The sequence below is a fragment of the Staurois parvus genome, unplaced genomic scaffold, assembly GCF_062004578.1.
Source record: "Staurois parvus isolate SC_StPar_1 unplaced genomic scaffold, SC_StPar_1.0 ptg000669l, whole genome shotgun sequence".
Lineage (NCBI taxonomy): Eukaryota > Metazoa > Chordata > Amphibia > Anura > Ranidae > Staurois > Staurois parvus.
Genome location: NW_028318465.1, coordinates 1053183 through 1069374, shown reverse-complemented (window position 1 = coordinate 1069374; position 16192 = coordinate 1053183). Strand labels below are relative to the sequence as shown.

At 39.8% G+C, this 16192-nt stretch overlaps 1 protein-coding gene across 2 annotated transcripts in view; it reads right to left on the bottom strand.

Moving 5' to 3' along the window:
- Positions 1-16192, bottom strand: part of DIP2B (DIP2 acetate--CoA ligase B (putative)) — a 295019-nt gene that overhangs the window by 56802 nt on the left and 222025 nt on the right. For both annotated transcript variants that reach the window (XM_089652038.1, XM_089652039.1), the window contains exons 12-18: positions 14207-14316; positions 13438-13540; positions 12732-12796; positions 12292-12385; positions 7122-7241; positions 6104-6218; positions 1205-1344 (exon numbers count right to left, since the gene is read on the bottom strand). In XM_089652038.1, coding sequence (XP_089508164.1) covers positions 1205-1344; positions 6104-6218; positions 7122-7241; positions 12292-12385; positions 12732-12796; positions 13438-13540; positions 14207-14316 — 747 coding nt within the window. The remainder of the gene's footprint in view (positions 1-1204; positions 1345-6103; positions 6219-7121; positions 7242-12291; positions 12386-12731; positions 12797-13437; positions 13541-14206; positions 14317-16192) is intronic.

Genomic DNA, 16192 nt, shown 5'->3' with positions numbered 1-16192 from the left:
TGTACAGTGCTATGCACCCCACCCCTACCCCAAAGAGTGCCAGATATCTACACATGGTTTGTCTTATCCCTGTAAACTGATACATCTGGAATATAGCTTGTGCTTTTGAAAAACAACAGACTTACTGGCCAGATCACCAGATGAAAATAAAGGAAAGAAAGCCTAAAAAAGAAAACTAATGCAGCCATGGGTTTAAAACTGCTTTAAGGCAACATTTGCACACACACATTTGCCCACAGAGCAAAAAGACACTGTTTAATTTTGTTCTTCTGGATGGCTTAGAGCTGCATATAGCCTCCCATAGACATGAATGGGTGGAAGCACCTGTATAAAGATATATGCGTAAGGTAGCGTATGCACATACACATAATGCATTCTGGATTTATAAGTGACTACTTTACGTGTCAGTGTCTTTATGGTGTGCAGGCAAATGCGTCCATGTGCATGTAGCCATAAAGTTATTTATCCTTAAACATACACATCTTAATACGTGATAGAAACACAATACCTACTTAACTCTTTTCCTGTTACAACCTTAAAGTGTCACTAAAGTCAAAGCACTTATTTTTTGTTTCTTTCCTATTATTTTGCATACAGTAAGAGAGAGTTATAACCCCTATCAGGTTTTTTCTGCCATCTGTGTCTCATTGCGTAGATTTCTTTTCACTGCCTGTCCCATAGCCAAAACAGGGGTGTCACCAGAACTCGTATCCCCATAGGAAGATTTTCCGTTTATTTCTGTTCTGATGTCAGCCCAGAGTTTGGGAATTTTTTTTACTTTAACTATCAATAATAGTAAACAGGACAAAAAGAGAGTGTAACTTTTCCTAATGGGAGCACAGACAGAAATAAAAACTGACAGGAGTTTTAAACCCTCTCCAATCTATTCAAAACTAAAACAAAAAGAATTGTCTTTAGTGACACAAGCTCACATGGAAGAAACTATCACTTCAAGAATGCAATGGTTAGTCACCGGGATTATAGACGATCTGAAAAAGTATTCAGAGTATATTTCTACTCCCCTGCCCAAAGCACAAAACTAGATTTACCAGAAAATAAGATCACCTAGTAAGTAGTATTAGTGTGTAAGCCATGTCACATTGTATCTGTCTACAGCAAAACTTAAACTGACATGTCCTGGTCAGAACAAGGGTCTGTAAAGGAAACAATCACAAAGAAGTATACCACAAACTGAGGTGCTCACCTCCTGGCATTACATGTCCAACATCTTGCACTGTGAGAGCAGAATTCTTGTCTTCTGTATTCACCCGAATAACACCATAGCTCAATCCATTCATAGACAAAATTGCTCTTCCTGGCAGGGGAGCACCAGGTACTCCTGGCCTATAATGGCAATATAGAATTGAATATATGATATATTGATGATGATATATTTTATGTTTTTTTTATATAAAGCTTGGACGATTTCACTGTTCAACAAATTTTTATTTTTTGCCAGTTTTGGAAACAAAAGGATCCATTTCTTAATGAATTTCACATTCTGAATTCAAATATAACAATGAATTTTGTCAATTGGCTCTAGTTTTTCTATAAACGGAAAGTTTTCTACTATAGGCGTAATGACTACATAATGCACAATAATTATATAGATAGATGTCTTTCCACAAATATAAAGCAAGTGATATTGACTACATAACAAAGCCTAAATGGCATAATATATTGCATAGGATTACCAAGAAAAATTATAGCCATAAGCTAAGTTGAATCATTTTAATACTTAGGATTCTCACTAGTTGTGTCTTCAGTTTGTGTCGGTTTTGCTTCTCTTGGCTTTTCTCTTGTATTCGAGGAAAGGGCTATCTCTTACAACTGTCCAGCAATAGTCAGCAAGCATTGATGGGCTCCATTTACCTTGATATCTTCTTTCCATAGCTGCAATGTCTTGATGGAAGCGCTCTCCGTGTTCATCACTCACTGCTCCACAGTTTGGTGGGAAAAAATCCAGATGTGAATGTAGAAAATGAATTTTTAGAGACATGTTGCAACCCAGATTTCTGTAAGTCTGGATGAGTTTTTCTACCACTTTCTTGTAGTCTGGTGTTTTATGGTTTCCAAGAAAATTTGATGTCACTGATACAAATGCTGTCCAGGCAGCCTTTTCCTTTCCACGCAACAGAGAACGAAACTCATCATCATGAATAAGTTTACGAATCTGTGGCCCAACAAAGACTCCTTCATTTATTTTTGCAGCACTAAGTGCTGGAAATTTGCTAATCAGGTACTTGAAACCTGCTTTATTCTTGTCCATTGCCTTAACAAAGTTTTTCATTAATCCCAACTTGATGTGTAATGGAGGTAATAAGATCTTATTGCTGTCTACAAGTGCTGGATAGTTAACATTTTTTTCTCTAGGCTGCAATGACTGGCGTAATGGCCAGTCTCTTTTGGCATAGTGCATTTCTCTCGCACGACTGTCCCACTCACAGAGGAAGCAGCAGTACTTAGTATATCCACCTTGAAGTCCAAGTAGGATAGCAATCACCTTCAGGTCACCACAAATCGACCATTGATGTTCATCATAGTTGATGCGCCTTAAAAGCTCTTTCAAGTTTTCATACGTTTCTTTCATTGAAACGGCGTAAGCAACTGGAACTGACGGCAGCTGATTGCCATTATGGAGCAAAACAGCTTTAAGACTCGCCTTTGAAGCATCAATGAACAGCCTCCACTCATCGGGATCATAGCATACGCCGATGGCTGAGATTAAACCATGAACATTGTTACATACAGCAATATCACCTTCCTGGACGAAGAATGGGATCAGATCTTTCTGACGATGACGGTAGAAAGACGTACTAACATCACATGCTAGGAGATTCCACTGTTGTAGTCTTGACCCCAAAAGCTCTGCCTTGTTCTTCGGAAGATCCAGGTCTCTGATAAGATCGCTCAATTCCACTTGTGTAATGAGGTGTGGTTCAGTGGGTGTGGATGGAAGAAAGTCTGGGTCATGTGAGGTTGACGGTTGATGACTACACGCTTCAGGTTCTTCCTCACTTGACTCAACCACGAAGGATTCTGGTGCTTTAGGAATTGGTAGCCCCTCTCCATGAGGAACTGGATGTATTGCCGATGGAATATTTGGATAGTGCACAGATAACTTTTTCTTCTTATTTAGCCCTTTTGTTGGAGGCACCATACAAAAGTAACAATTACTAACATGATCTGTTGGCTCTCTCCAAATCATTGGCACAGCGAAAGGCATAGATGCCTTTTTTCCATTCAACCATTGCTCCAGTGCCGTCCCACAAGAATTGCAGCATATATGTGGTGCCCAGCTCTTGTCCTGGTCTCCTATCTTGCAGCCAAAATACAAGTTGTAGGCTTTCTTAATCATTCCTGTTATCCTCCTTTTTTGTGAGATAAAAGTTATTTCACCGCAGATATAGCAGAAATTATCTGCTTTATTCACACAAGTTCGAGGCATTACTGAGTAGCCTATATAAGCATAAAACGAAATGTAAAGACGCTGTCGAACTACAATCAGCTACAGATACTGCAGCTTTTATGCAGTGAAGTGATGCAATTAAAGGCTAATATTGCATCATCTCAGTATACATGCAATTTTCTATTGGTCACCAGTATCAATTGCGCAATATGCAGCTGAAGTTGCATCATAATTTTGAATGGCTTACGTCATTAGATGGGTGAATATATCATGGAAACTAGAGCCAATCAACATTTTTTAGGGTCATTTTCGTTTTCAGCACCCCAAAATTATGTAAGATTAGCTAATTTTATGCCCAAAACGTTTTACCTGTTGAACAGTGTTTCCAGTACAGCTTTAGGGGCACATTGAGCTATTCATATTAGTACCTATATGCCCCCAAAGAAATGTAAAGTGATGTCATGAGAGATATATGGGGGCTGCCACTGCAGGCTTCCTTATGAAAATGTTAAATGCCTGGCTGTGCTGATAACAATATATTTCAGTCACATTCCTAGAACAGGCATACTGTAAATGAATGTCAGAAAAGTGTCAGAACTACGTATATTTGTTCAGGGCCAGCGAGTCAGACAGTACTAAAGTCAAAGTGACAACCTGGGAATTATTATTCTCAAAGGGAAGATTAACAAGGGTATTCTACATTAATCTATGATAACAGTGTCCCTTTAAATGCCTTATCCTGGGTACATACACATTCAGTAAGTAAGGCCAGTTTAAGATAGTGGTATGTTTGTGGATTGTAGGAGAAACCTAGAGCACCCAGAGAAAACCCACATCAAAACAGGGGGAACAAAAGCACTATGTGCACAGGGTTACATTGGTGGAAATCAAAGCAGGATTGTAGAGCTGCCAGGCAAAAGTGCCAACTACTTAATCACTGTGCTGCCCAATTCACAGATGCATATGTAACAATGTCAATGTAGAATACCGTAGACCAGGCCTAAAAATTTCTGCACGAATATGACGAGTGGAAATAACGTGGGGGCGAGTGTGTCCGACAGAGCCGCCTGTACATCGGAGCTGGGAGCCCTTAGACTGCTGAATACGCTGAGCAAAGCGAGGGGGAGTGTCTGCTGTGCTCTCTGCCTCCCCCTAGAGTGCAGTACCCACCTGTGTGATGGAAGGTAATGTACTGAAAGAGTGAGTGTGAGAGTAAATAGAAATGTTGATAATAAATGAGCGCTGGTAATAAATGGTAAAAAGCAGCCAGCATCCAGAGGAAAACCTCAAATACCTCCAATGTGAAAACCAATGTACAAACATAGGATGCGGCACTAAGAGAAGTCACATAAATTAATGTTGTATAATTCTAGCATCAGGAGAATAAGTCCTTAGGAAAAACCTATACGGTGCAGCGTGACAATGGTGATGAATAAAGCATGAAGAAAGTGACTTTCGTGGCTGTCGTGGCTTATGGAAAATGAATGCACATTGCACTAACCAGATAGCACAAGTATTGTGCGTTGGAGTAAATAAGACCTACTCCACGGTGCTCAGGATTTGCATTGCATTGGAGCATTTTTTCTTTTGGGCTCATTATTGGCACTTTTGAGCCCCCTTCCCCTAAGGTGCTATATCACATTGGATCCATGCTTGATTGTGGGATCCCTCTGGTGGCCAAGACTGATATTGCTGGATACTGCTATACCTGGTCTGCCTGATGTGGTGATATTGGAGAGTGGCAACCTGTCCTGGATAGATGACACCTGGTGGTTAATCCCTGCCTGATGACTTCATCCCTATACAGAGTTCCCAAATCCTGAGCACCGTGGAGTAGGTCTTATTTACTCCAACGCACAATACTTGTGCTATCTGGTTAGTGCAATGTGCATTCATTTTCCATAAGCCACGACAGCCACGAAAGTCACTTTTGTCATGCTTTATTCATCACCATTGTCATGCTGTACCGTATAGGTTTTTCCTAAGGACTTATTCTCCTGATGCTAGAATTATACAACATATATTTAGAGTGTGTGTGTGTACACAGGTGGTTTGGACAGGTTAAGGATTATGTGGTTAATATGGGTATTATGGGTGGTAGAGTATGGAGCATTTGAGTTACTGCTGGGTTGGATAGAAGGTAGGATATGCTTGGTAAAGTTTAGTGAGTGAGAGATTATGGGGGTTATGGTTGTATGTGGTGCATGGTCTAAGTATGATGGAGTGTTTAGGGGGACATTGGGGACCCTGATGTAATGCAGGGGAAATCTAAGGACCCTGATGTCATGTTGGCAGACTCTGTGGACCATGATGTAATTCAGGGGGGACTCTAAGGACCCTGATGTAATGCGGGGAACATCTAACAGTGTCATTTCATGAGATAATTTTGGAGGGTGTGATTAGGGACAGGGCAGGGTAGGGGTTAGGTGGGGCAACTGGTGGTAAGTAACTCTTAAGGCCTGGCTAGTAGCTCAAGACTTAAAATTCTGAGCCCTGTTGTAGACATTCAACTCAAATGAAAATAAAACCTAAACTTACACAACAAATTTGAGGGATCTCACATGTAAATACTAAAGTATTTCAGCAAGGTTAATGTTAAAGGTGTTCTTGGCATTTTAGAAACATTAGAACCACATCAGGTATTCTTTAAAATAGTTTTCCTGTGAAGGCTGAGCCAGCCAATTCCAACCTCACCTTCGAATGGCTACTGTCATGGCTTCTGGAGATGTGGCACATGGGCAAATTGCTTCAGGTTTCAACCCGTAATTTTGAAAAAGACTCAAGAAAGCATCACAGGACGAGACAGACCCTGTAAGTGAATCCACACAAATATGAATACTAGGTTATTTAGCTGCAAGACTGACCTATCAATTCTGGAAGTCCAAACTGGAGATCATTAAAACAGATAAAAAAAAGTAATAGCACAAATTACATATCAAAACAGTGTTCTATATTTTAAGGACACCAAACAGAAATAGATGGAGAGTAGCTTTCTTGGAGCTGATGTATGAGTGCTTTATGAAAACAATGTTTGCATCCCTGATAACACTGATAATATCTCTGACACTAAATGCAAACTAGCCCTAACAACTGCACCCTGGATATGAAGGTTAGTGGGGTACTTTGCATGGAAAAAAAAAAGCATGCAGGCAATGGTTTTACCAGCAGATGTCTGCAACTGGAATGGCCACAGATTTACTTCCAGGTAGCCCACAGTCATGAGATGATTGCTATCTCAGTTGGAAAACATTGCTAAAGTTGGTTAAAATGAGGCAGACGCCTACAATTAAGTTGACCATTCATGGTTTGCTTGAATAAAATAGCCATCAGTGTAGATTCCCCCATTACTTTGTTTTGCGTGGGTAAGAGAATACAAGTGTGTGTGGCTAGCATTACCTTCTGAGTAATAAACATGAATGCTTAGCTAAGAGGAATGCCCAAGTTTATGCCCAGACAGCTACAGAAAAGAATGTTTTGTATCATCACACATGATCTGAGCTTAAGGCTGGGAAATGCAATCAGTAAGAGACTTGTTTTCCATAAAATTTTCTATTTCTTATAATGAATTACTGACTATAGAAAGGTCAGCACTTTTGAAGCAGCTATTGCAAGCAAAATCCCCAAGACTGATTAGGCATGGCAGAATGCTGCTGTTGTCTCTCAAGAATGCACCCTTATCATTATCATAGAAAATAAATGTCATGACACATACACGGATTAGCACCATCTGTCACAATGAGCATGCGGAGTGAGGCCAAACTGATATCCTTCTGTTCTCGATGTGCGATCATTGCCCAGTGCAGGTCCCGACATTTCACTACAGCAACCCTGGCTGGAATACAAGAAATAACAAAGACTTATTCATGGCTTTATCAGTGGCTGTCTTCACAAGCAATATGTGTTTCCTTCAATGCTTTATTTTTGCTAAATGAAAACCATAAAATGCCAGCATATCAGCAACACATCAATTAAGCAGTCATAGAGTCTGACACCCATGATCTAAAATTAAATCACTTGTGATAGAGAAACTGGAGAACTCTATTCGATCTAGCTGCTTCCTCTTCAAGATAGTAAAGCACTAATCTCATATTTAATGAAAGCTTTGTCCATGAAAATGATTTAAAACATTGTCTGAAATATTATCCATATCCATTCCACGTTTCCCTGCATTTTTGCTCTACTCCTACAAAAAAAATTGTATGTTGGGGCCATCCTGTTACACTGCCTGGCTGTTTCCAGCTCACAAGTCCTCATGCCCTGGTAATGTGACAAGACAAGGACAACAACAGCTCAACCACAGCCTGATTTTTAGTAATGTGGTTGTGAGATTAAAGTGCCCCATGGGGAATCTTGGTTTGCATTACATTGATTTATGTGAGCTAGCATATATGGGATTTTTCCTCACCTGGCTCAATGGTAGATTTCAGTCATACAATGTCACACTTTAATTGCATAGATGAAAATTTGAATGATTGATCTCCCTTATCGATCTTAGAAATTGAACAGCCCGTTCATGTTAATGAGTTTTTTCTTTTCTAGTAAGCCTTTGCAAAATAACGCTCATAAGAATTCTGTCAACAGCCGCCCAACAATCTTCCACAACATTATAAACAAGTGATTTCTAGCTGATGAGAAGAATCTCAGAGACTGAAAAGTGGCTGTGTGTATTTAGCCCTAAAAGCATTCTTTCATTGGCAATTTAATGGCCACTACTGCCATGGCAAGACGTACAGCAAGTTATAATAACTGTCACTTGGAACAAAAATAGTCAACTCTCTAAACGTCAGTGACACAAAGTAAACAGCAGCTGGATAAGCAAAGCAGACAACCAAACGGTACTTTAAGCAGAACATTATGTAAGAAAAAAAATGGCAACCAAGCAGGATTTTAACACAGAAGATACATACTAGGTCTCTCCTGCATTAAAAGTCCATTACCTGTCTGTATGCCCTGTACAACCTGCAGCTCAGAGTACAAAATTGCAGCAATGCTGAGATAAATCAACTTCCGCACATGTGTGGGAGTGATTCAGCTGGACCAATGAAAATGGCTAAAGATCTGTACAAGGAAGCTGATCCGACCAAAGATGACAGCAGCATCTGGGGAGCTAAGGGAGACTGCAGAGTCTGCTTTTAAGCTGGCTATACATTATACAACTTTCTTGTACAATTTCCTTTAGATTTACCTTCAACTATGTAGTGCAAGGGCCTAGCTGATTGAATAGAAATTGAAAGTGTTGTTTAGTTTTGACCTCATGTTATATGGTTTTAGGTAAATCTAAAGGAAAATTATACAAGAAAATTGTATAATATATGGCCGGCTTAAGTGGACACTTGCAAACTTTTTTTTTTTTCTTTTTAAGAAGAATGCTGTGGCTTTCTCCCTTCTGGCCTCGGTAAGAATGACCGAGCCCCAGCAGGAATCCTGCACATGTGCTGCTAAGTATCAGTGCGCATATGCTGTGGTGCATCATCAAGGGGTAGTCAAGAAGAGGAAACCAACCCTCTGATGATGTAGGAAAAGAAGACTGCAGTTCAGGATGCAGCAATGGAGCAGAGGATTACAGTCGGCAATTACTGGATTGTTGGGTAGGTCAGTATGTTTTTTTTAACTGGAAAACTCAATAGACAAGAAAAAGATGAGATAGAGGGGAAAAAGATTTTAAGGAGGGAGTGAAATTTCTTTTTAATGGAAAATCACAACTTAATGGGGTTTATAATTATAATGGTAGTGTACAGTATATCAACCTATTTTTCTATTTCACATGGCTTTACTTATATTTTACTTTTTGCCTTTGCATGCAATCCAATCTGGGCAGGAAAAGTGTTCATTACATGGGTTGGGATAAGCAATATAACACTACCAGAGGTGGTTAGAAATGTCGTCTTTTATTCAAATGTTTTTAGCCTCTTATCCAAAGGCAAAAAACATGTTCCTGTACAATGTAAAGTTAAATGTAAAATTTTACCGTAGAACAAATAGCATTGTCAACATTATAGGAAAAATAAAGAATCTGCTGGCAGCATCAACAGACAATAAAACCATGTTACAGGCCTACTGTAGAAAAAACAAACAACTGCTGTGTTAACGCATGTGACAAACAGCGGTATATGTGTAATTTTATTAATTTGCCCCTAGTACCATTTTATTATACACTAAGCAGGGAACTGTACAACCTATATTTTTGATTGCATTTTACAAAGCGATGTACAGCTTTAGTTAACTGAAAGTTATACGATGCAATCAACGTTCTCCTTGATCAGCTGCAGCTATACCGAAGTCAACAACAGGACTTTGATGTTTCCAATGAAAATTCTATAGACAGAATTTTATTCATAGATTCTCACTGAGAAACAATTAATAAAACATAATCACAGTGTTTATAGATATAGTGAGAAATTGTAGGTGCTGCCAAGCACATATGTAATTCCAAACTATATGTAGAAACAAAGGTTTATAAAACATATGAATAAACTAAATAACATTAATTATAGTTAACATTAAATTGACAATGCTGTAGAGCAGGCCTTGAAATTTCCACTCGCCTACTCGCCAATGGCGAGTGGAAATTATGGAGGGGGCGAGTGTGTCCCCCAAGGCCGTCTTGCTGAGCAGGCTCGGAGCTCAGGCCGGATCTGTCATTGGCATTGGGAGCCGTCAGACTGCTCAATAGCTGAGCGCAGTGAAAGCAAAGGAAGGAGTGTATGCTATGCTCTCTGCCTCCCCCTAGAGTGCAGTACCTGGCTCTGTGAGTGAACAACGAAGTACGGCAACTTTTTATAGGGGGGTGTACGTGTGTGTGTTTGTGTATGCATGTACATGTGTCTGTGTGTAAGTACATGTGTGTATCTATACATGTGTCTGCGTGTATGTACATGTATGTGTATACGTGTGTGTGTGTGTGTATGTACGTACATGTGTCTGTGTATGTATGTACATGTGTCTGTGCGTGTGTATTTCTGTGTATGTACATGTATCTGTGTGTATGCGTGTCTGTACGTGCCTGTGTGTGTATACATGTCTGTTTGTGTGTACGTGTCTCGGTGCGTGTGCATACATGTTTCTGTGTGTGTAGTTCTGTGTGTGTGTATATATGAACATGTCTGTGTGTGTGAACAAGTGTCTCTGTTTGTTTGTGTGTGTTTGTTGATGGCTAGTAACTCTTAAGGCGTGGCTAGTAGCTCAGGACTTGAAATTTTAAGCCCTGCCGTAGAGTAGCCACGTTTGGCTGGTTTTTTTTTGTTCAGAAGAATGCAAAAGAAGACAGTAAGAACACCTCTGTCGTAGTAGGACAAGCATTGCAAACTAATAGGAACAGCAACCATGACAGGGGAATTAGACTGCTGGACTCTTCAAAGAGGAGAGAACACAGAGGAAAACTTAAAGCCTGTGTGCAGCCAAAATAAACACAAACAACAGCACAAGGGACATAAATTACAGTAGGTAAGATATGTCCCTTGTGTTGCTGCATCTTCCATTAAGTGAAATCTTCCTTCCTGCATGCCCCTCTATCCCCTCCACTGTAATTTTATGGTGCAGTGGAGGTTAATGAACTAAGGGGCTGTCACAGACTTTCATCAAGAGTACCTGGCTATGCCTACATTTTCCGCTCAACTCCAAAATTTATAGAAACCATACTACAGCTTTTATGAATGGAGGACCTTTCAATAATCTGCCCAGCCTTCATTCCTAGAAACATAGTGCCCCCCCCCCCCCAGGTTTGCAGGGTTCTTCTCCCTAACAACTCCTGTCATTTTTAAATCGACATAGCACAGTCAGTCAGAGGACGTTGTGAATGAAAAAACTACAAGTCTAATTTCCCACACGGCACTGGGACTGTAGTTCTCCATTAAGCACAAATGTGTTGATGTCAACATACGTTTACGCCATTATTACTTCCTTCAGCTCCATAGCAAACTAGTTACTGGTTACAATTATTGCAGTTGCAGACCAACTGATCCCAGTTGCAATGCTTTGCAGGCTCAAATGCAATAAATATTAAATGCTCACATTTGGGTGCTTTAATTAATTGTCTGAAAAAGGTTGAAATGTCCTTTAGTGTGATGTCACATGGGGGAGTATGCCCCTAGCAACAAATCACTAGTGCCTATTAGCACACGGAAGATTTTAACTTTCTTCCTGTTTCTTTAGAAACCAGTAATTGAGACAGGCAGTGAAGGAACATTTCCTCACATGGTCACAGACAGCAAATTCACCCTGAGGTCATCACAGAGGACAAGAGGGCACTCTTTACGGCTGGAGTATAAGAAATTTAATCTCCAAACACGGAAAGGTTTCTTCACAGCGAGAGCTGTCAAAATGTGGAATAGACTCCCTCAAGAGTTGGTTCTGCCCAGCTCAGTGGATTGCTTTAAAAAAGGCCTGGATTGTTTCTATGATACACAGAATATAACTGGATACTAACATTTATAGGTAAAGTTGATCCAGGGAAAATCCGATTGCCTCTTGGGGGATCCGGAAATCATTTTTTCCCTGCAGGAGCAAACTGGATCATGCTTTGCTGGATTTTTTTGCCTTCCCCTGGATCAACTGTGGGTATAGGATGATAACTTTTTATTTTTTTTTTAATGGTTGAACTGGATGGACTTTTGTCTTTTTTCAGCCAGACTAACTATGTAAAATAAAGCTGAGAGAGGATCAAACCATTGCCCACTGTAAAAAGTGTTTTATTACTGTATGTGTTAATTTACCCTCATTACTAGTCACAGGTTTCACAAACAACCAAAACAATATAGGGATTCAGTATGTATCAAAAAAAAAAAAAAAAAAAAAAAAAAAAAAAAAAGGCTTGTGTAGATATAAATGAAATGCTTTTCCTACGCTAAGCCTCTCAGCCTCTCTTTGTGTGTATAGTATGTTACCTTTATGTGCATGGACACGCTGCACCCAGGATAAGGGACAGGCTTTCATCACAGAGTATGGAACACTGAGTGTGTGCATCTTGTTTACGACATTCTGGAAAAGAAAAGAAATATAATACAGTCAGTTCATTTCAGTAGTGCAAACCAGTTGCTTTAGTATTGAAAGTCAAGGTAAGGAGGGAGAATAATTTGCAGAGAATCTTATTCAATACCATGGCAAAAAAAAAAAAATCAACTGTAATGTGCAAAGTTTAGCCCCCCCCCCTCCCCCAGGAACACTACTGCAGTTTATTGTAGCCACAAAAGCGATAATGTATCATTGCATGAGTCAGTATGAGTCAGTGTACTATGCATAATATCACTACTATTTGTAGTGGTCATCATACAAGTCAGTTATTCTACATCTACCATAAAGATTTCACAGCTACTACTGCTCTTACCGTTAGTATGCCATGCCATAGGCCAGCATCTCTCTTGAAATCTAGCACATTCACCATAGTTTCACCTAAAAGAAAAAAAAAAATTACCCTATACAATTGCCTTATCAGTATATAAATTAGGCCATTTCTGAGTAGGCTAGTTGTGTTAGGAGCTACGAGTCCAATCCCATGGTTCATAAATATGAGAGCTAGTGTCCCTCAACTGAATATAGAGAAAGCCCAAATTACCTTTCACAAAATTCAGTATGTATAATGTAGTATCGGTCACATAATAGCACGCTAAATTATATACGTGGTCATTTATAATAATGGTGGAAAAGAAAAAGTGAAAGGCAACCCTTTAGTCACGATTTTATTCCTGTTCACATTTGTACATTTCGCTGCAGTGAAACACATGCCTTTTATCACATGAGAATCCATTTCAAGTGGAAATCCCTTTTGTCGTTTCTGTACGTTAACACATGTGCGCCCACAGGAATGATTGGCGAATCCGAAAATTCCAGCAGTAATGCACAAAGTAAGGAGGAAGTTGGATTGCCACTCCAAATCTTTTAAAACATCACCTTTTCACTACCCATAATTTTTAGAATAGAATTACTCAAAACCATCTAATTATATTCAGACAGCAATGTCCATAAAAAGCAAGTAAGAACAACCGATAAAGATATGTATTTAGGTAAACCACAATTATCATACAATTACTCACCTTCTGAATAGTTACAGGCCTGCGAAAGAGCTTGACAGTGAGAAAGCATTGCTATACGTGAAACAGTGACCCCCATAACGCTGCCTTCCTTACTGGTCTTGTACTGAAAAAATATATTTGTCAATTAGTCCACAATGACCAAAAATAATAAACAGAACTCATGTGTACTGTGGTACTGTTTGTTTAAGTCTCTTGGCTATCACTTTCTTACTCTGTCATAGAGCTCCCATGACTTAAACTGGCCATACGCATATAGAGATGAAGGAATAAAGGGCAGATGGATGAATCTCCTGCTGCAGCTATTGTATTTTAACAGCCAGCCTCACCAGCAATTATCCAAACAGTGCCTGTGATTTGATTAGATGCAGCCGCGGCCACTGTTCAGTTGATAAACTCCTTCAATTTTTCAGTTGAAGAATGGGGCATGGCAGGCAGTCAACAGGGTCAACCACTGAGAGAATTTTAGCTGGTACATTAGAAATGTGTGTATGCCCAGCTTACCTCCTTCAAACTGCAATTTAACTAAAAGCCCCATCAGCAATCCTTTTCTACTGTTTCTATGAAAAGAGGCAATACATCCCAACATTGAAATGTTTAATAATATCTTCATATTTTGGCTTTACAAATTACCATTCTATATAACCTACTATGGAATTTATAAAGACTGCAAGCTGTGATTTTCTCTAACAGTGTTGGTTTTGCCAAGTGTGAGTAAAGTTAAATTAGGGATATACTTTCTAATAACTTTCATCATAAGATCTCCTCTCACCTCAATGTAGGCAGGTTCTATGCCAGCTGCTGTGATATGTGGTTGCCAGTCCTTTGGTGCCTTGGTTAGGTATCTGGAGTCAGTCACAACCCACTTGAGTTTTGGCCATCCTAGCAAAAAAAGGGCATAATAAAAAATTTACTCTGCTTGAATGGTATATACAAAATTTGTAGTATACTTAAGTCAGGTCATCTGCATCTATGCCTTCCTCTGGTATTCCTAAGTCACTTTCCAGGCCCATTTTGTGTCTATACGATTTTCTAACTACAGAGGCATTACTAATACTAAAGATTCCTTCACATTTTGGGAATTCAAACTGCATGCAGCTCAGTGCAATCTACATATGCATTCTTTTTGTGTCTGCATTTAAAAAAACAAAACAAAAAACTAATCCTGTGTTCACTTCTATGGGTCTGAAATCATGGGCCTTATCTACAGAAAATAATTGTTTTCCCAGATTACTTTTTCATGTGGTAAAGTGGGCTGTACCACTGTCATTCTAACACTGAGCTGTACCATTGACATCTAAACAGTTACATATTTTCTAATGAATCAGGCTTAACCAGTAAGATGGTGCAAAGTTGTACTTAATATTTCAGTAACCCAGAGCAACCACCATTCACTGATCTGTTAAGCTGTAAATGATCTCAACATATAGAATGCACAAAGCCTTTAAAGAGTAACTTCACTTTTGCTATGAAAAAAAATTCCTCTCTGAGTGATCTATGTACAGGCATATCTTCGTTTACGAATTTAATTCGTTCTGTGGGACTCCTCGTATAGCGAAAAATTTGTAAACCAAAACGCTGTTTCCCATAGGAATGCATTGAAAATCAATTAATCCGTTCCTGAGGTCAGAAAAAAGTAAACGCTACTAAAATACCATGAGTTATTTTATCAAGTCATGCGGTGTTTTAGTAGTGACAACCATTTGTTAATGTTTCAACTGTCAGCAGGGTTCCCCACTGACAGCTGAATGTAAAAGAATTACTGGCAATTAAACAGAGTGGGGTCCCCCCTCCCATCCATACCAAGCCCTTCGGGTCTGGTATGGATTTTGAAGGGAACTCCCACGCCAAAAAAAAAAAATGGCGTGGGGTTCCCCCCAAAATCCATACCAGGCCCTTATCTGAGCATGCAGCCTGGCAGATCAGAAAAGGGGGAAGGGGAGCCAAGTGAGCGCCCCCCCCTCCTGAACCATACCAGGCCAGATGCACTCAACATGGGGGGTGCTTTGGGGCAGAGGGGGCTCCCTCCCTCACAGAACCTTGTCCCCATGTTGATGGGGACAAGGGCCTCTTCCCCACAACCCTGGCCGACAGTTGTGGGGGGTCTGCGGGGAGGGGGCTTATTGGAATCTGGAAGCCCCCTTTAACAAGGCGGCCCCCAGATCCCGCCCCCCATGTGAATGAGTATGGGATACATGGTCAAAAAACAAAAAGGTGTAGTGTGAAAAAAGACAGGACACGGTCTTTGACAAGTTCTTTATTAAAAGAAAAAACTAAAAGAATGTCCCCCACAGTAGATCCAACGTCAATCATGATGCCCACCTTCGACCCGAAAAAAATAAAATAAATAAATAAAAGGCTCAGCTTCTGACGATGGCCCCCTCCATCTGCCTGCTCCGGTTCTTAAATAGGTAAGAGGTGGGGCCACCCGCCATTTTTTTTAATTTTTTTTTTTTTATTTTGACGTGGGAGTTCCCCTCAAAATCCATACCAGACCCGAAGGGCTTGGCATGGATGCCATTTTTTTAATTTATTATGGTGCTGGTTTTTAAATGTAATTACCACTATAGCTCAGAGATTCAGCTGTCACTTTCCCCCCAGCTAAAAGACAAAGTTTATTTTTAGTTTATTTCCCCAAGGTAAAAGAAACAATGTTTCCTTTTAGTTTCTTAAAAGAAACAAAGCGTCCTTTAACTCCAGGGTAAGTGAAAGCTCTGTAAGCTATAGTGAAGGAAAAAAAAAAGCTGGCATTGCATTT